We start from the raw sequence: 15,360 nt of genomic DNA, 5'->3' as shown, positions 1-15,360 counted from the left end.
ATTACTGAAACGTGCAAGAACCTTAAGGGACTTGACAGGTTAGATGCAAAATGCAGAGCTCATAATCTGTGAATAAAGGGTCTCATTTAAGCCAAAGATGAGAGTGAAAAAGTGTCTGCAGTTGCCCAAGAGATGGGGATCTCTTGACTTGTTTGGATGAAAGTAAGGCTGTGGGTGCAATGAGCTAAGTGACCATGGCACTGCCACTCAGCCCCAGGTGGAGGAGCCAAAAAGCATGTAATCCTAGGGGACAGCATTGTCAGGGGATTAACATTGTTTTCTGCAGCAAACAGCATGAGTCCAGATGGCTCAGTTGTGTGTCTGGTGCCCAGGTGCAGGGGGATGCATATTGGTACCAGTGACACGTAGAACTGGGAATGAAATTCTGCATAAACAGTTTATGAACCTCAACTCTAGATGAAGAACTCATCCTCAAAGGTAATAATGTCTGAGCCACGTGCAAACTGACATAGACGAAAGAGTAGCTGGAAGACAGGTACAGGGCGAGTGGGTTTTGGTCATGATGTTTTGGGACCAAAACTGGAAAAATTGGGATCTGTACCATTGGGAAAGTCTACATCTGAACAATGCTGGGACCGATGTGATTGTGAGCCACGTAACTAGGGAGTAGAACCGGTTTTAAATGAAAATTGGCAACAAGGACTTAGTTTTGGGAAGTTCTGAATAGAAGGTGGTGTGGGATGCTACAAAGGATGTATTTTTAATTTAGTGAGTGACAGGAAAAGACAGTAAATGTAGATGTGATAGGAAATCAGCAGATGAGACTCGGTTACAAAAATGATGAAAGGATGAAACTTCAAGCCCTGTATTTGAATGCACGCTTTGTTTGAAACCAAGCAGATGAGCTAGTTGCACAAATTAGTACGAAATAAAAACTAAAGAACTGTGGATGCTGGGTATCAGAAACAAACATACTGCTGGAAAAGATTAACACCTCTGGCAACATCTGTGGAGAGAAATCAGATTTAACATTTCAGGTCCAATGACCCTCAGATGCTGCTGGACCTGAGCTTTTCTATTTCTGTTTTTGTTGCACAAATTAGTACGATCTATTGGCTGCAACTGACATGTTACTTTAGGACGACCTAAATTGAGATTTGAATATTGAAGGGTTTGTGACATGTACAAAGGACAGGAATTTAGGAATAGATGGTGAAGTGCCTGTGTCAATTGAAGATGTTAGTACAATTGAGGGAATGTCCAAATATAGAAGCGGTCTGGGTAGATATGTGGAATAATGAAAGCAAGAGGTACTGGGAGTTGTGTATAGGTTCCTTAACAATAACTGCATGACAGGATGGTTCAAAGATGAGATAATGAAAGTTTCATACATGTACTGGAAACATCGGATGGAGACAAGTAGTCTAGACAGAGAATTCATTGAATGGTTTCAGGACAGTTTCTTAGACCAGCATGACCTCGTAGTGAGACCACTCCTGAGAAGCAGTAAATGTAATGTGATTGAATTTTACATCCAATTAAAGGGAGTGAAGTTGGTTTGGACCCATACTATTTTTGTGTTAAACAAGGGCTTTTAGAGCATATAAGAACTGGCAAAAATGAACTGGCAATTTAGGTCATGGAATAGGTCCATAGAGGTGCAGTGGCAAACATTTCAGGGGATATACCAGCAAATGCAAAATAGATGTATTCCAACAAATAAAAGTTCTAAGGGATGTAGTTGTCATCCATGCTTAACTGGAAAAGTCAAAGTTAGTATAAAACAAGTAACACTTGCACCATGCAAATGCAGGCATTTGCCATTTTTAATAGAAGCCTTAAACCACTAAACAGTCTTAACCACTGCTCCATGACTTTGAATGGTGTTTCATCACTGAATGACTCACTCTAACAATTCTGGGTATTACCATTGACCAGAAACACTCATGGTCTCACTGTGTAAATACAGTGGCTGTAAAAGCAGGTCAAAGGGTAGATATACTGTGGTGAGTAACACATCTGACTCCCCAAAGCCTGTCCATAAGCTACAAGGCACAAGTCAGCCATGTGATGGAGTACTCCTGTTTGCCTGGATGAGTGTTGCTTTAACAAATGTTGAAGACGCTTGACTCCATCCAACTCAAAGTAGTTGCTTAACTGGCACATGTCCACAAACATCTGTTTCTCCCCCACCTCAACCAACGTTCAGTAACTGCCACATGTACTGTCTACAAGATGCACTTGCGGAAATTCATCAACAATCCTTCGGACCATCCAAACCCACAACTGCTTCCACCTAGAAGGGCAAGGACAGCAGGTATGTTGAAATTCCCATTGCTAGGGAAGTAGTACTTGGTATACTGTTGGAACTGCAATTTAACAAGTAACCAGGTGCTGATGGATTTCATGCTAGGTTCTCAAAGTAGCTAGTGAAATAGTTGATGCGTTGATTTTAATTTTCCAAAATGCGCTAGATGCGAGGAGTGGCCCCTCTGATTGGAAAATAGCTGCTGTAACTCAAAGGAGATTGGTAGGAAACTATGAGCCAGTTTAGCTTCTGTCACAGGGAAAATGTCAGCCATTATTAAAATGATACAACAGGTCACCTGGATAAGTTCAAGTTAATCATGGTTATAATGAATAGAAATCATTCAACTAATTTTTTTTGAATTCTTTGAAGAAGTAATTTGTGCTGCAGAATAAGGGAAACTAGTAGGTGTATGGTGTTTAGCTTTCCGGAAGACATTTGACAAGGTGCCACATCAAAGGTAATTGCAGAAAATAAAAACTCATTGTGTGGGAGATAATGTATCCGCATAGTTAGAAAATTGGCTGGTGAGCAGGAAGCAGGGAGTAGAAATAAATGAACCTTTGTCATACCTACAGGATGTCATGTGTGGCGTGCTAAAGGTGTTGCTGCTGAGGCTGCAACTCTTTATAATTTAGATATAAACAATTTGGATGAAGGGATTAAAGATATGGTAGCTAAATCTGATGATAAAGGTAAGTAGGAAAGTGAGTTGTGAAGATCACAGAAGGATTCTGTAAACGAGTTGAAATCATTATGGGAAAATGGGATATTGTCTATTTTGGCGGAAACAATAAAAAAGAAGCATGTTATCGCAATGGTGAGAGGTTGCAGAGCTCTGAGAGGAGGAGAATGCGGAGATGAGGTTCTAGTGCATGAATCTCAAATTTAGCAAAGCAGTAATCAGAAAAGCTAATAGAATGCGAGAGATAATGGGAACTGCAGATGCTGGAGAATCCAAGATAATAAAGTGTGGAGCTGGATGAACACAGCAGGCCAAGCAGCATCTCAGGAGCACAAAAGCTGACGTTTTGGGCCTAGACCCTTCATCAGAGAGTGGGATGGGGTGAGGGTTCTGGAATACATAGGGAGAGAGGGGGAGGTGGACCAAAGATGAACAGAAAAGGAGATAGGTGGAGACGAGAGTATAGGTAGGGAGGGGATAGGTCAGTCCAGGAAAGATGGACAGGTCAAGGAGGGTGAGATGAGGTGAGTAGGTAGGAAATGGAGGTGCGGCTTGGGGTGGGAGGAAGGGATGGGTGAGAGGAAGAACAGGTTAGGGAAGCAGAGACAGGCTGGGCTGGTTTTGGGATGCATTGGGGGGAGGGGATGAGCTGGGCTGGTTTTGGGATGCGGTGGGGGTAGGGGAGATTTTGAAGCTGGTGCAGTCCACATTGATACCATTGGGCTGCAGGGTTCCCAAGCGGAATATGAGTTGCTGTTCCTGCAACCTTCAGGTGGCATCATTGTGGCACTGCAGGAGGCCCATGATGGACATGTCATCTAAAGAATGGGAGGGGGAGTTGAAATGGTTTGCGACTGGGAGGTGCAGTTGTTTATTGCGAACCGAGCGGAGGTGTTCTGCAAAGCGGTCCACAAGCCTCCGCTTGGTTTCCCCAATGTAGAGGAAGCCACGCTGGGTACAATGGATACAGTATACCACATAGGCAGATGTGCAGGTGAACCTCTGCTTAATATGGAAAGTCATCTTGGGGCCTGGGATAGGGGTGAGAGAGGAGGTGTGGGGGCAAGTGTAGCACTTCCTGCGGTTGCAGGGGAAGGTGCCAGGTGTGGTGGGGTTGGAGGGCAGTGTGGAGCGAACAAGGGAGTCACAGAGAGTGGTCTCTCCGGAAAGCAGACAGGGGTGGGGATGGAAAAATGTCTTGAGTGGTGGGGTCGGATTGTAGATGGCGGAAGTGTTGGAGGATGATGTGTTGTATCTGGAGGTTGGTGGGGTGGTGTGTGAGAACGAGGGGTATCCTCTTTGGGTGGTTGTGGTGGGGGTGGGGTGTGAGGGATGTGTTGCGGGATACGCAGTCAAGGGCGTTCTCGAGCACTGTGGGGGGGAAGGTTGCGGTCCTTGAAGAACTGGGACATCTGGGATGTGCGGGAGTGGAATGCCTCATTGTGGGAGCAGATGCGGCGAAGGCAGAGGAATTGGGAATAGGGGATGGAATTTTTGCAGGAGGGTGGGTGGGAGGAGGTGTGTTCTACTGCACCTCCCAGTCGCGAACCATTTCAACTCCCCCTCCCGTTCTTCAGATGACATGTCCATCATGGGCCTCCTGCAGCGCCACGCTGATGCCACCTGAAGGTTGTAGGAACAGCAACTCCTATTCCGCTTGGGAACCCTGCAGCCCAATGGTATCAATATGGACTTCATCAGCTTCAAAATCTCCCCTTCCCCCACCGCATCCCAAAACCAGCCCAGCCTGTCTCTGCCTCCCTAGCCTGTTCTTCCTCTCACCCATCCCTTCCTCCCACCCCAAGCCGCACCTCCATTTCCTACCTACTAACCTCATCCCATCTCCTTGACCTGTCCATCTTTCCTGGACTGACCTATCCCCTCCCTACCTCCCCACCTTTACTCTCGTCTCCACCTATCTTCTTTTCTCTCCATCTCCGCCTCCCCCTCTCTCCGTATTTATTCCAGAACCCTCACCCCATCCCCCTCTCTGATGAAGGGTCTAGGCCTGAAACGTCAGCTTTTGTGTTCTTGAGATGCTGCTTGGCCTGCTGTGTTCATCCAGCTTCACGCTTCTTATTAGCTAATAGAATGCACTGGTTTATTGAGGGGAATTGAATGCATTAGGAGGGAAGCTATGCTCTTGTTTCACAGGCCATTGGTGAGACTACATCTGGAGACCTGTCTGAAGCACTTGTTTTGCAAGAAGGATGTTAGTGTGTTGAAAACGGTTCAGAGATGGATCACTAGACTAACACCTGGAATGAAGTGATTCCTTTGTGAGGTAGGTAGATAGGCCTGATTCTTGAGTTTACAAGAGCCAGAAGTGACTTAATTGAAACATATTCTGAGGGGACTTGACCAAGTGCATGTCAAAAGGATATTTCCTCTTGTGGGACAATCTAGAACTGGGGATCAAAGAGTAAAAATAATGAGTTGTCCATTTAAAACAGATGAGGATACATTTTTTTCTTTGGGTATTGAGAGTTTGGAATTCCCTTCCTCAAAAGGCAGAATGTTTAAATATTCTCAAGGCAGAGAAAGATAAATTTTTGATTACCAAGGGATTGAAAGATTATCAATGGGTACTTAAGAATGTAGATTTGAGGTTGAAATCCGATCAGTAATGATCTTACTGAATGATAGTGCAGGTTTGAAGGGTGGAGTGGCCTATGATTTTTCCATCTTCATGTGTTAATATTCCAAATTGAAAAGCTAGAGGCGATCTTGGGTGAAACTTACTAAATATTTAAAGGGATGGACAGTAGATGTAGCTAAGTTTTTCCAGCTGTTTGGGGAGTCTAGAACTGGGTGGCGTGCAATTTAAAAATAACGAGAATGCCACTTCAGTTTGAGATGAGAATTATTTTTAGCGAGAACATTGTGAACTTTTTGGATTTTCTGTGGAAGTCACTGAGTCTGTGGAGATGATAAATTTCTGATCAGTGGCGTACAGCTAATGGGGTGAAACAGCCTTGGTCATATTAAATGACAGGCAAGATAGAATGGGTGACTTCTGTTTGTATGTTCTTCCTCAACTTGTAAGCTTCCCGTTGCTCTTCTTTGTTTAATGTGTGTCTTTGCCCTTGCTGTCTCAACAGAAAGTTCCAGATGAGGCATTTGTGGATTTAGAAATACCCTCTGACCTCACACTAGCTGACTATCTCCATGACTTTTTGAGTCTACTGACCTCTCTGCCTGGTAGCTTTGAACTGGAGATTGTACAATTCACGGAGATGATGAATGGCTGGGTCAACACTGACGAAGCACTTCAAGAAGTGGTAGAAATAATCTACCAGCAGGTGAGATTTGCTAGTCTATGCTTGAGTGGTGTTTCGTTGGGAGAAAAAAGTACATGCACAAACTATTATGGGTGTTAGACAGTGTCTGTATTGTTATGACCAACTTGAGGATGGAGGAATTGGCTCATCTCCTCCTCCCTTAGTCCCGCAAAATATTTTTTCTCTTTTAATATGTAGTTACCACACTTCAATTAAAACATACTTCACACATTAGTGAGCCAAATTACAAGGTTTTTTCGAATAACTATTACCACCATAATCTATGAAAAAGGTAACATGAATCATCCAGGTAATAAGTTTGAGGGGTGGGGATGATACTTTGAACAGCAAGGAAGGCAAAGGCGGTTGAAACTTCAAATATTTAAAGAGTTGAGTGAGGTGTTAAGTCTGACGCCAATCGAATAGTTGTGTTGTAGTGGCATAGTTTGTAGGTATTAAGTTTTCAGTGAATGGTTGTTGTCCTAAATCTTATTACGAGGCACTGATTTTAACATCAATTCATGTTTATCTTTCCCGCTGTCCTTAGCTGTTTAAAGCAGTTTTTTTATAGGTCCAATTGTATATTCCTGCATTTGCACATTTGACCTTGCTGGCTGATTACTGCGCAAGTACACTTTTAACTGCCAAAGACTGAAATGGCAAGGGGAAATGAACCTATGCACAGAGTCAGGAAGGGGAATCAAGGAAAAAGACAGAAAGAGGAACAAAAAAAAGGCAGTGAAGTTGAAGGCCAAGATCAGTCAGTGCTGCAGAGAAAAATAATGGGGGTGGGGCAAGTAATGTTAAAGAAACAAGCCTTCTAACATTCTACCTTAATGTACAGAGCATTTGCAATAAAGCAGATGGCTTAATCATGAGTTAGTGAAAGCAGACATGATATAGTCACGATTGTGGATGCAGGTTGACAGGGATAGGAACTGAATATTCACTATTTAGGAAGGATAGACAAAAAGGAAAAGGTGAACAAAAACAGAAGTTGCTGAAAAAGCTCAGCATGTCAAACAGCATCTGTGGAGGAAAAAGTCAAAGTTATTGTTTCGGGTCCGATGACCCTTTCATCAGAACTCGAGGGGTCCTAAATCTAAAAAGAAGAAATTACGATAGTGAGAGGCTGGATTTGTTTGTGACAGTCCTGGTGAAGGGTCATTGGACCTGAAATGTTAACTTAGATTTTTTTTCCTCCACAGATGCTGCTCGACATGCTGAGCTTTTTCAGCAACTTTTTGTTTTTGTTCCTGATTTACAGCATCTACAGTTCTTTTGGTTTTTGTAAGGAAAACGTGAAGTTGCATATCTGATTAAAGAAGTTAATGCAATAGTGAGGAAAGATGGCTCTGACAATGTGGAATCTGTAAAGTTACATAAAGGGGCAAAAAAAAACAGTAGTGGGGGATATTACGTATCATCCCACATTCTAGGGGTGATATTGGGAATGGCATTAAGCAGGCAACCAGTGATGCTTGCTATAAAGGAATATTCTAATTTTAACTGACATTAACCTGTGCACACATCGGGCAAATCAAGTTAGTAGCAATGGCATAGAGGAAGAATTCCTCAAGTGTACATGGGTTAGTTTTCTGGTCCAATACATTGAAGAGTCAACTGGAGAGCATGTAATGAGAAAGGAATAATTGGTGGTGTAGTTTGCAGGACCCTTGGGTTGAGCACCAAATATTATAGAATTCCTTGTGATGGAGCGTGATGTAATTGCTTCCAAGTCTAGGGGTCCTGAATCTAAATGGACAAAATTATGAAGCTGAGAGCCTTGATACATTGGTGGCACTACTTAAAGGGATGACAATAGAAAGGCAATGGCAATCATTCAAAGAGTACAAAGGTATCATTCATTCTTCTGGCACTGAAGTAAAATGGGAAAGGTAACTAAGCCCTGGTGCACGGGGAAAATTAGAAATAGTGTTAGATCCAAGGTAGCGGCATAGAAATTGGCCAGAATAAAAAGTATTACAGACCAAAGGAATGAGAGCAGCTTAGAATTCAGCAAGGAGGACAAAGATTTTTAAATAAGAATGGGAAAACAGTATAAGAGTAAGCTTGCAGGTAAAGTTGTGTCTGTAAGTATGTGAAGAGAGAAAGATTGGTGAGGCAAATGTTGGTCCTTTATGATCAGAAGCAGGATTTATAATGGGAGCAAAAATATGACTGTACAACTGAATGCATACTTCAGTCTGTGTTCACAAAGGAAAGCACCAGGAATGATCGGCTCCACGGTGTTTAGTGAGAGCAAGAAACTGAAGGAAATCAGTATTCACGGGCAAATAGCGTTGAGGATATTGACGGAATAGAAGGCAGATAAATCACTGGGGGTTTGATAATCTACTTCCCAGAGTACTTAATGAGATGGCCCCAGAAATAGCGGATGAATTGATGGTCATCTTTCAAGATATTATAGACTACGGAACAGTTCCTACAGATTGGTGGGCAGCTAACGTAACCCCTCTATTTAAAATATATGGGGGCAGAGAGAAAGCAGGAATTAATAGACTAGTCAACCTGACACTGGCCATGCAACCAATTTCAAAGAATTAATAGCTGAACATTTGGAAAATAGTTTCAGGATGACCAGAGTTGTCATCGATTTATGAAAGGGAAGTCATACTTGACAAATCTACTCAAATTCTTTAAGGATGTCATAATTAGACAGGATGTGGGATGTGCCAGTGAAGTTGATTTATTTGGACTTCTAGAAGGTTTTTTTTTCGACTAAGTACTACGTAAAAGATTAACATGCATGGAATTGGGTATTGAGATGAATAGAAAACTTGTTAGTGCACAGGAAACAGAATAGGAATAAGTGGGCCATTTTCTGAAAGGCAAGCAGTGACCTGTGCAGTACTGCAGGGATGAGTGTTAGGGCCCCAACTATTCACAATATATGTGAATAAATTTGGATGAGGATACTAAATGTAATATCTCTAAATTTGCAGAGGACACAAAGCTGGTGTAATAAGTTGGAAGCTCGACTCTGCTGGTTAACTTATCAAACACACTGATTTACTCTAACTGGTAACACTTACTTGTAAAGTACATCATATGATCCTTAGATGCCTAGCTCCCTGATTTTTCATTACTGTACAAGTCCCCGCCCGCCTTGTGCAGATTTCCCAGTCTGTCCCTGATTGGACAAGCAGGTTGCGTGACGTCTCCATCAGAATGTGTTCTTAAAGTAGGTAATTATAGCTGAACAAGAGGGTGAACTGTGAGGAGGCTGCAGAGTGTTCAGTGCAATTGGACAGGCTGAATGATTGGGCAAATATGTGGTAGATGCAGTCTAATGTGGATAAATGAGAGGTTATCCACTTTGGGAGCAAAACAGGAAGGTAGTTTGTGATATAACAAGATGTCGAGCTGGATGAACACAGCAGACCAAACAGCATCAGAGCAGCAGGAAAGCTGATGTCTCGGGTCTGGACCCTTCAGAAATGGGGCTGACGTTTTGGGTCTGGACCCATCTCTGTGTGTTTGGCTATAAATTGAGGAGGAGAATGTGCAAGGAGACTTTGTACTCCAATCGCTGAAGGTAAGCATGGAGGTGCAGCAGGAGGTCAAGAATGCAAACGTGACATTGGCTTTCATAACAAGAGGATTTGAGTACTGGAGCAGAGATGTCTTGTAACAATTATACAAGGCCTTGCTGAGACCTCACCTGGAATATTGAATGAACTTCTGGTCTCTTCATCTGAAGAAGGATATTTTTGCTATGGAGAGTGCAACAAAGGCTTACCAGACTGATGCCTTGAATGGTAGGACTAACTTATGTGAAGAGGTTAAATCAGGTAGGATTATATTCACTGGAGTTCAGAAGAATGAGGGGGAGATCTCGCCAAATCCTGTAAAATTCTAACCCAACCAAAGTCGATTTAGGAAGATTGTTTCTGATGACGGGGTAGTCCAGAACCAGGAATCATAGCCCAAGCATCTTGGATAGACCATCCTGCACAAAGATGAGGAATTTCTTCACCCCAAGAGTAGTGAGCCTATGGACCTCACTGTTACAGAACGTAGTCAAGGCCAAGACATTGTGTGATTTCAAGAATTAGTTGGATTTTGCATTTGGGTCTGGAAGGATCAAAGGATATGGTAGAAAAGCAGGAACAGGCTGTTCAGTTGTTTGATCAGCCTTGGTCATACTAAATGTTAGAGCAGGCTTAAAGGGCTGAGTGGCTTACTCTTCCTATCTTATGTGTTTCTTAGATATGAATTTATCATCCGAGTGTAATTTCAACAAGAAGTGCAAATTTGAAGCTGATTCACTTGGCACAGCAATCACTCGGTGTCAATGTCCATGGCATGATTGAATTTTACACCGAGTTTGAAAGGGAAAAGAAGGGGTTTGCCGCTGGTGTTTTAGACCTGAATGAGCCAAGGAATCCAAGCAAAGTTGCAATCAGTGGGTATCAAAACGAGCTCTTATGGTTGGAGTCATACCTTGCACATAGGAAGATGGTTTTTTGTCGCCAATCATGGACATTGGAAGTCACTGGCTGGCCAGCATTGATTGCCTGTTCCTAGTTGCCTTTGATCTGATTGAAATGGTCTCGCAAACCAGAGAGCAGTTGAGAGTCAATAACATCACCGAGAATCTGGAGACCAGACCAGATGATGGCAAATTTCCTCCCCTGAAGGGCATTTGTGAACCAGACCCCTTTTTCCGACAATGAACAATGGTTTTGTGGTCATCATTAGATTGTTCATCGCAGGTTTTTTATTGAATGCCACCATCTGCCATTGGCAGGATTTGAAGTCATGTTCCTGGGACGTTAGCTGAGTTTCTGGATTAGTAATCTAGCAATAATACCACTTGGCCTACTGGTTGTTAGGTGGCAGTTGTCATGGCTCCAGGACATCTCTGTAGGAGTTTCCCAGGGTAATGTACTTGGCCCAGCCATCTTCAGCTGCTTCATTTAATAATCTTTCCCTCATCATAAGATCAGAAGTGGGGATATTCCCACTGACTTCACACTGTTCGACATCATTCGCAACTCCTCAGGTACTGAAGCAGTCCATGTTCAAATATAATGATATCTGGACAGTATCCAGGCTTGGGCTGATAAGTAGCAAGGAACATTAAAATCACAAATGCAGGCAAGATTGTTTCTTATTAGAAATAATCGAATTACCACTCCATAACATTCACTAGTGTTTTACTATCAATTTATCCCCCACTATCAACATCCTTCAGGTTACCATTGACGAAAAGCTCAACTGACCTTGCCACGTAAACACTGGCCACACGAACAGATCAGAAGCTCGGAATACTGCGGTGAATAACTCACCACCTGACTCTGCGTCAGCAACAAGTCACAAGTCAGGTGTGTGATGGAATACTTCCCACTTGCCTAGGTGGGTGTAGCTCCAAAACAGTGAAGAAACTTGATACCATCCAGGACAAAGCAGCCTGTTTGATTGGCACCACGTCCACAAACATCTACTTCCGTCACCACTGATGCTCAGTAGCAGCAGTGTGTACTGTCTACAAAATGCACTGAAATTTTAAACAACATCTTTTAAACAACTCTTTCAAACCTGCACCTGCTTCCAACTAGAAGGCAGCAGATGCAGGGGTACTATCACCTGCAAGTTCCCTTCCAAACATTCACCATCCTGACTTGGATATATATTGTTGTTCCTTCAGTATCGCCAGCTAAAAATCATGAAACTCTTTCCCTAACAGCTTTGTGGGCCTACCTAGGGTACATGGACTGCAATGGTTCAAAAAGATAGCCCACCACCTCCTTTTTCAGGGCAATTAGGGCTGGGCACTAAATACTGATCTAGCCAGCAATCACCCCTTCTGAGAGTGCAGGAGATGTAACACTAGCCCTTTTCCGTCCTCCCTCCCTACCATCCATTGCCTGAACCACACTTCTCAGGTGAAACTAATTTACTTGTTATTATTTCCTTTAAGTGCAGTGTTCTTCACTCCTCAGGATTAAGTTGTCTTTATATGGAGAGAACAAATGCAGATTGAGTCACTGCTATCTGTTCAGCCATCAGTTACAACTCTGAGCTTTTGAATGTTTGCTTTTTTTTTGTCTCAATCAGACCTCTGCGGTCTTGATCTTGTACATGGTTTTATTCAAGCTCAGTGGAAACTTGAGGGTCAGTGTCATTTTTACAGCAGACACTTCAGTTTTCTGTACTCCAAGATAAATTTCAAACTATCCACTACTGCATTACTTTTTGGGCTGCAGTTTCTGGTAATAATTTTGTTGTAATTTACACAACCTCTGGGCCCATCTTTCTTTGCTTTCTTGTTCCATTGTCACCCCTTTTGCCTTTCCCAATCAATCCTTAGGTCATTTAACCTCTCCTGTCTACCTCCACTTCTGTAACTTCTTTTTGTTTTTCCTATCCTTGGCTGCAACCACTCACCTTTTCTTCCCCTTCTACTTGCTTGACTCCTTACAGTTGTCACCTTTTCCAGTTGTGGTGAAAGCTTATTGACCTGAAACAGTCTCTGTGGACAAGGTCAGAAATCTCACAACAGCAGGTTATAGCTCAACATGTTTGTTTGAAAACACATGCTTTGACAGCCTCAGTCCCTCATTCAGGTGTTAGTGAGAGGGGCAGTATCAGACCCAGAATTTTTAAGTAAAAGATCACAGGGGCACACCATTGAGATGTACTATAGAAACCTAAGACACTGTTAAATTTTTAATCAGTTACATGGTTTTATTTGATTAATATGTGTATATATAAAGCCTCGCATTCCTTTCAAGACATGGTTCTGAGAGAACCAAAGGTTTTATCAGTGTGTTTCGCTCTCCAGAGTGACCTGAGTATTTCTGGTATTTTCTGTTTTTATTATCTGTAGGTGCGTTGGTCACGGTCGCTGTGTTTTTCCAGGCTACCTCTTCAGTGTAGTACCTGGTTCAGTTGACTTTGTTTTCCTTCCTCCAGGCAACCACAGTACCCAACTTCACATACACAGGGGCTCGACTGTGTAATTACCTGTCCCAGAATCTAACTATCAATCCCAGAAACAGCAACTTCCGGCAGCTGCTGCTACAAAGGTTGGTGCTGGGTCACGTATGTACCATAAGGTTAAATTACTATATCCTATATTGTCCAATATTCTGTACTCTTTCCTTTTCAGAATGTTGTATTTCTCATGAAATAGCATGGAGATGAAAAGAAACTTGTATAAGATAGTGTTTCTTTCACCGAAGAAAGGTTTACATTTGTGTAACATCTTTCACTAGCTCAGGATATTCCGAGTACTTTGTAGTTTGACTACTTCTAAAGCGTAGTGACTCCTGTAATGTAGGAACTGTAGCAGACAACTTCCTGTCCACAAACTTCCACAAATAACAATGTTACAATTACCTGTTAATATGTTTTTAGTGATGTTGGTTGAGGTCTAATTGTTGGTTAGAGAACCAGGGAGAACTGTCCAATTCTCTTTGTCATAAAGCCTTAAGTTCTTTTGTGTCGTCACCTGAAAGGACAGACAGGGACTCAGCTTAGCAATTCATTCGTAAGTTGGTGTCTCCAGCTCCTTCAGCCCTGTACTGCAGGTTTCAGCCTAGGTGATGTTCTCAAGCCTTCTAGTGTGAGGCATGAATGCAGCACCTCCTGAATCAGAAGTTAGAATGTCACTCAGTTGAGCTGTGGCTGACCCCTGCGGGTTTGACAAACTGGCTTGAGGAAGCAAGCAACTAAACTTCCAGCTCCGAATGTCACTTCTCTTCCTTTTTCTGTAGGTGTCAGACTGAATATGCAAAGAGAGACGAGGCAGTGAAAGGTGATGAAAAAATCAGAAAGAAGTTCCACTCCTTTGTGCTGTTCCTTGGTGAGCTGTATCTGAACTTGGAGGTGAGTGTTCAAGGTTCTAGCATGCTCAACTGTTTCAAACTGTCCATTTTCCCCCCCGTTATTTATTTTTTTTGAACACTTTCGTAAAGCTGACTGAAAAGTAACTTATAGATGAAAGAATGAATACTTTCATATTCACTTGCGGACTAATGTTGCAGAAGATTTAAGAGTAGATTTGTAGCTCGGGTTTTGGATAGTGGTTGGTTGGCTGTTCCGCAGAAGTTTCGTTACTCTGCTGGGGATCGTCATCAGTGCAGCTTCTGAAGTGCTGTTGCATTTTCCTGCGTCTTGTTGCAGGAAAACAAGCCACTTAAGATTTTGGGCTGTGTCAGCAAATTTGACTGCTTTTTGCTTTGACAAAATTGAGGGATTTCTTTTCACTTTTTGGAGGTCAGACAAACCACTATGGACTTAGACGCCCCTTGCTGATATTTACATTGTGTATCAACGTAGCCTGGGAAGGCCCAATCTAGCCACGTGCTGAGAAGGAGCAAAATTGGTGACGATTGGTCAGGGAACTGATGAAGAAGGTGATTTCTGTTTCTTCAGGCGTTCCAAAGCATTTCACAGCCACCTAAAATAATTTTGAAGTATTAGTCTGTTATTTATTTGCAGTAAATTAATTGGATGGTCCCTTCGTAGAACTGACACAAGCATAGTGACTTAGTCTTGTCATGTGCTGTACACTACTGCCTGAAAGGTGTGTCTACCACAATGCAACTCTTCCTTGGTACTGCAGTGAAGTATGCCCATGGATTATGTGTGTAAGTCTCTATAATAGGCCTTGAACCCACAAGCTTTTGAATGTGATAAAAGTGCTATTTATTAAGCCAAACTCTGTTTAGGTCCTATTGTTTCATTTGTTTCTTTGAAGTCCTGCGACCCTGCAGTTGTTTTGGTTGAATCTCGCTGAAACATATTGGGACGTAATTGACTGTAGAAGAGCTAATTCATTTCTGATGCTTGTTTTTGCTTTTTGTTTTGGATTGGCAGGTGAAGGGGGCAAATGGAACACCAGCACGAGCTGAGATTTTGCAGACAGGACTTCGTGAATTACTGAATTCACTCTTTTCTCAACCTATAGACGATAACCTCATCTGTGCCGTAAAATTACTGAAGGTATGATCTCAGTTTCCAATTTTCCTTGTGCATTTTGTATCCTCCCTTCATGCCTGTCTCATTAATCTGATCTTTCCTCTTGGCCTGGAGAGTTGAAGATGGTCTAACTGTTGGCACAGTTGTGTATATATTCGCATACCTACGCAAGT

At 42.6% G+C, this 15,360-nt stretch overlaps 1 protein-coding gene across 2 annotated transcripts in view; it reads left to right on the top strand.

Moving 5' to 3' along the window:
- The window catches only part of paip1 (poly(A) binding protein interacting protein 1), a 52,276-nt gene that overhangs the window by 19,070 nt on the left and 17,846 nt on the right, over positions 1 to 15,360 (top strand). For both annotated transcript variants that reach the window (XM_048527725.2, XM_048527724.2), the window contains exons 3-6: positions 6,056 to 6,256; positions 13,178 to 13,290; positions 13,981 to 14,092; positions 15,086 to 15,211. In XM_048527725.2, coding sequence (XP_048383682.1) covers positions 6,056 to 6,256; positions 13,178 to 13,290; positions 13,981 to 14,092; positions 15,086 to 15,211 — 552 coding nt within the window. The remainder of the gene's footprint in view (positions 1 to 6,055; positions 6,257 to 13,177; positions 13,291 to 13,980; positions 14,093 to 15,085; positions 15,212 to 15,360) is intronic.

Source organism: Stegostoma tigrinum, chromosome 3 (assembly GCF_030684315.1).
Source record: "Stegostoma tigrinum isolate sSteTig4 chromosome 3, sSteTig4.hap1, whole genome shotgun sequence".
NCBI lineage: Eukaryota > Metazoa > Chordata > Chondrichthyes > Orectolobiformes > Stegostomatidae > Stegostoma > Stegostoma tigrinum.
This window is presented reverse-complemented; position numbering and strand designations above follow the sequence as displayed.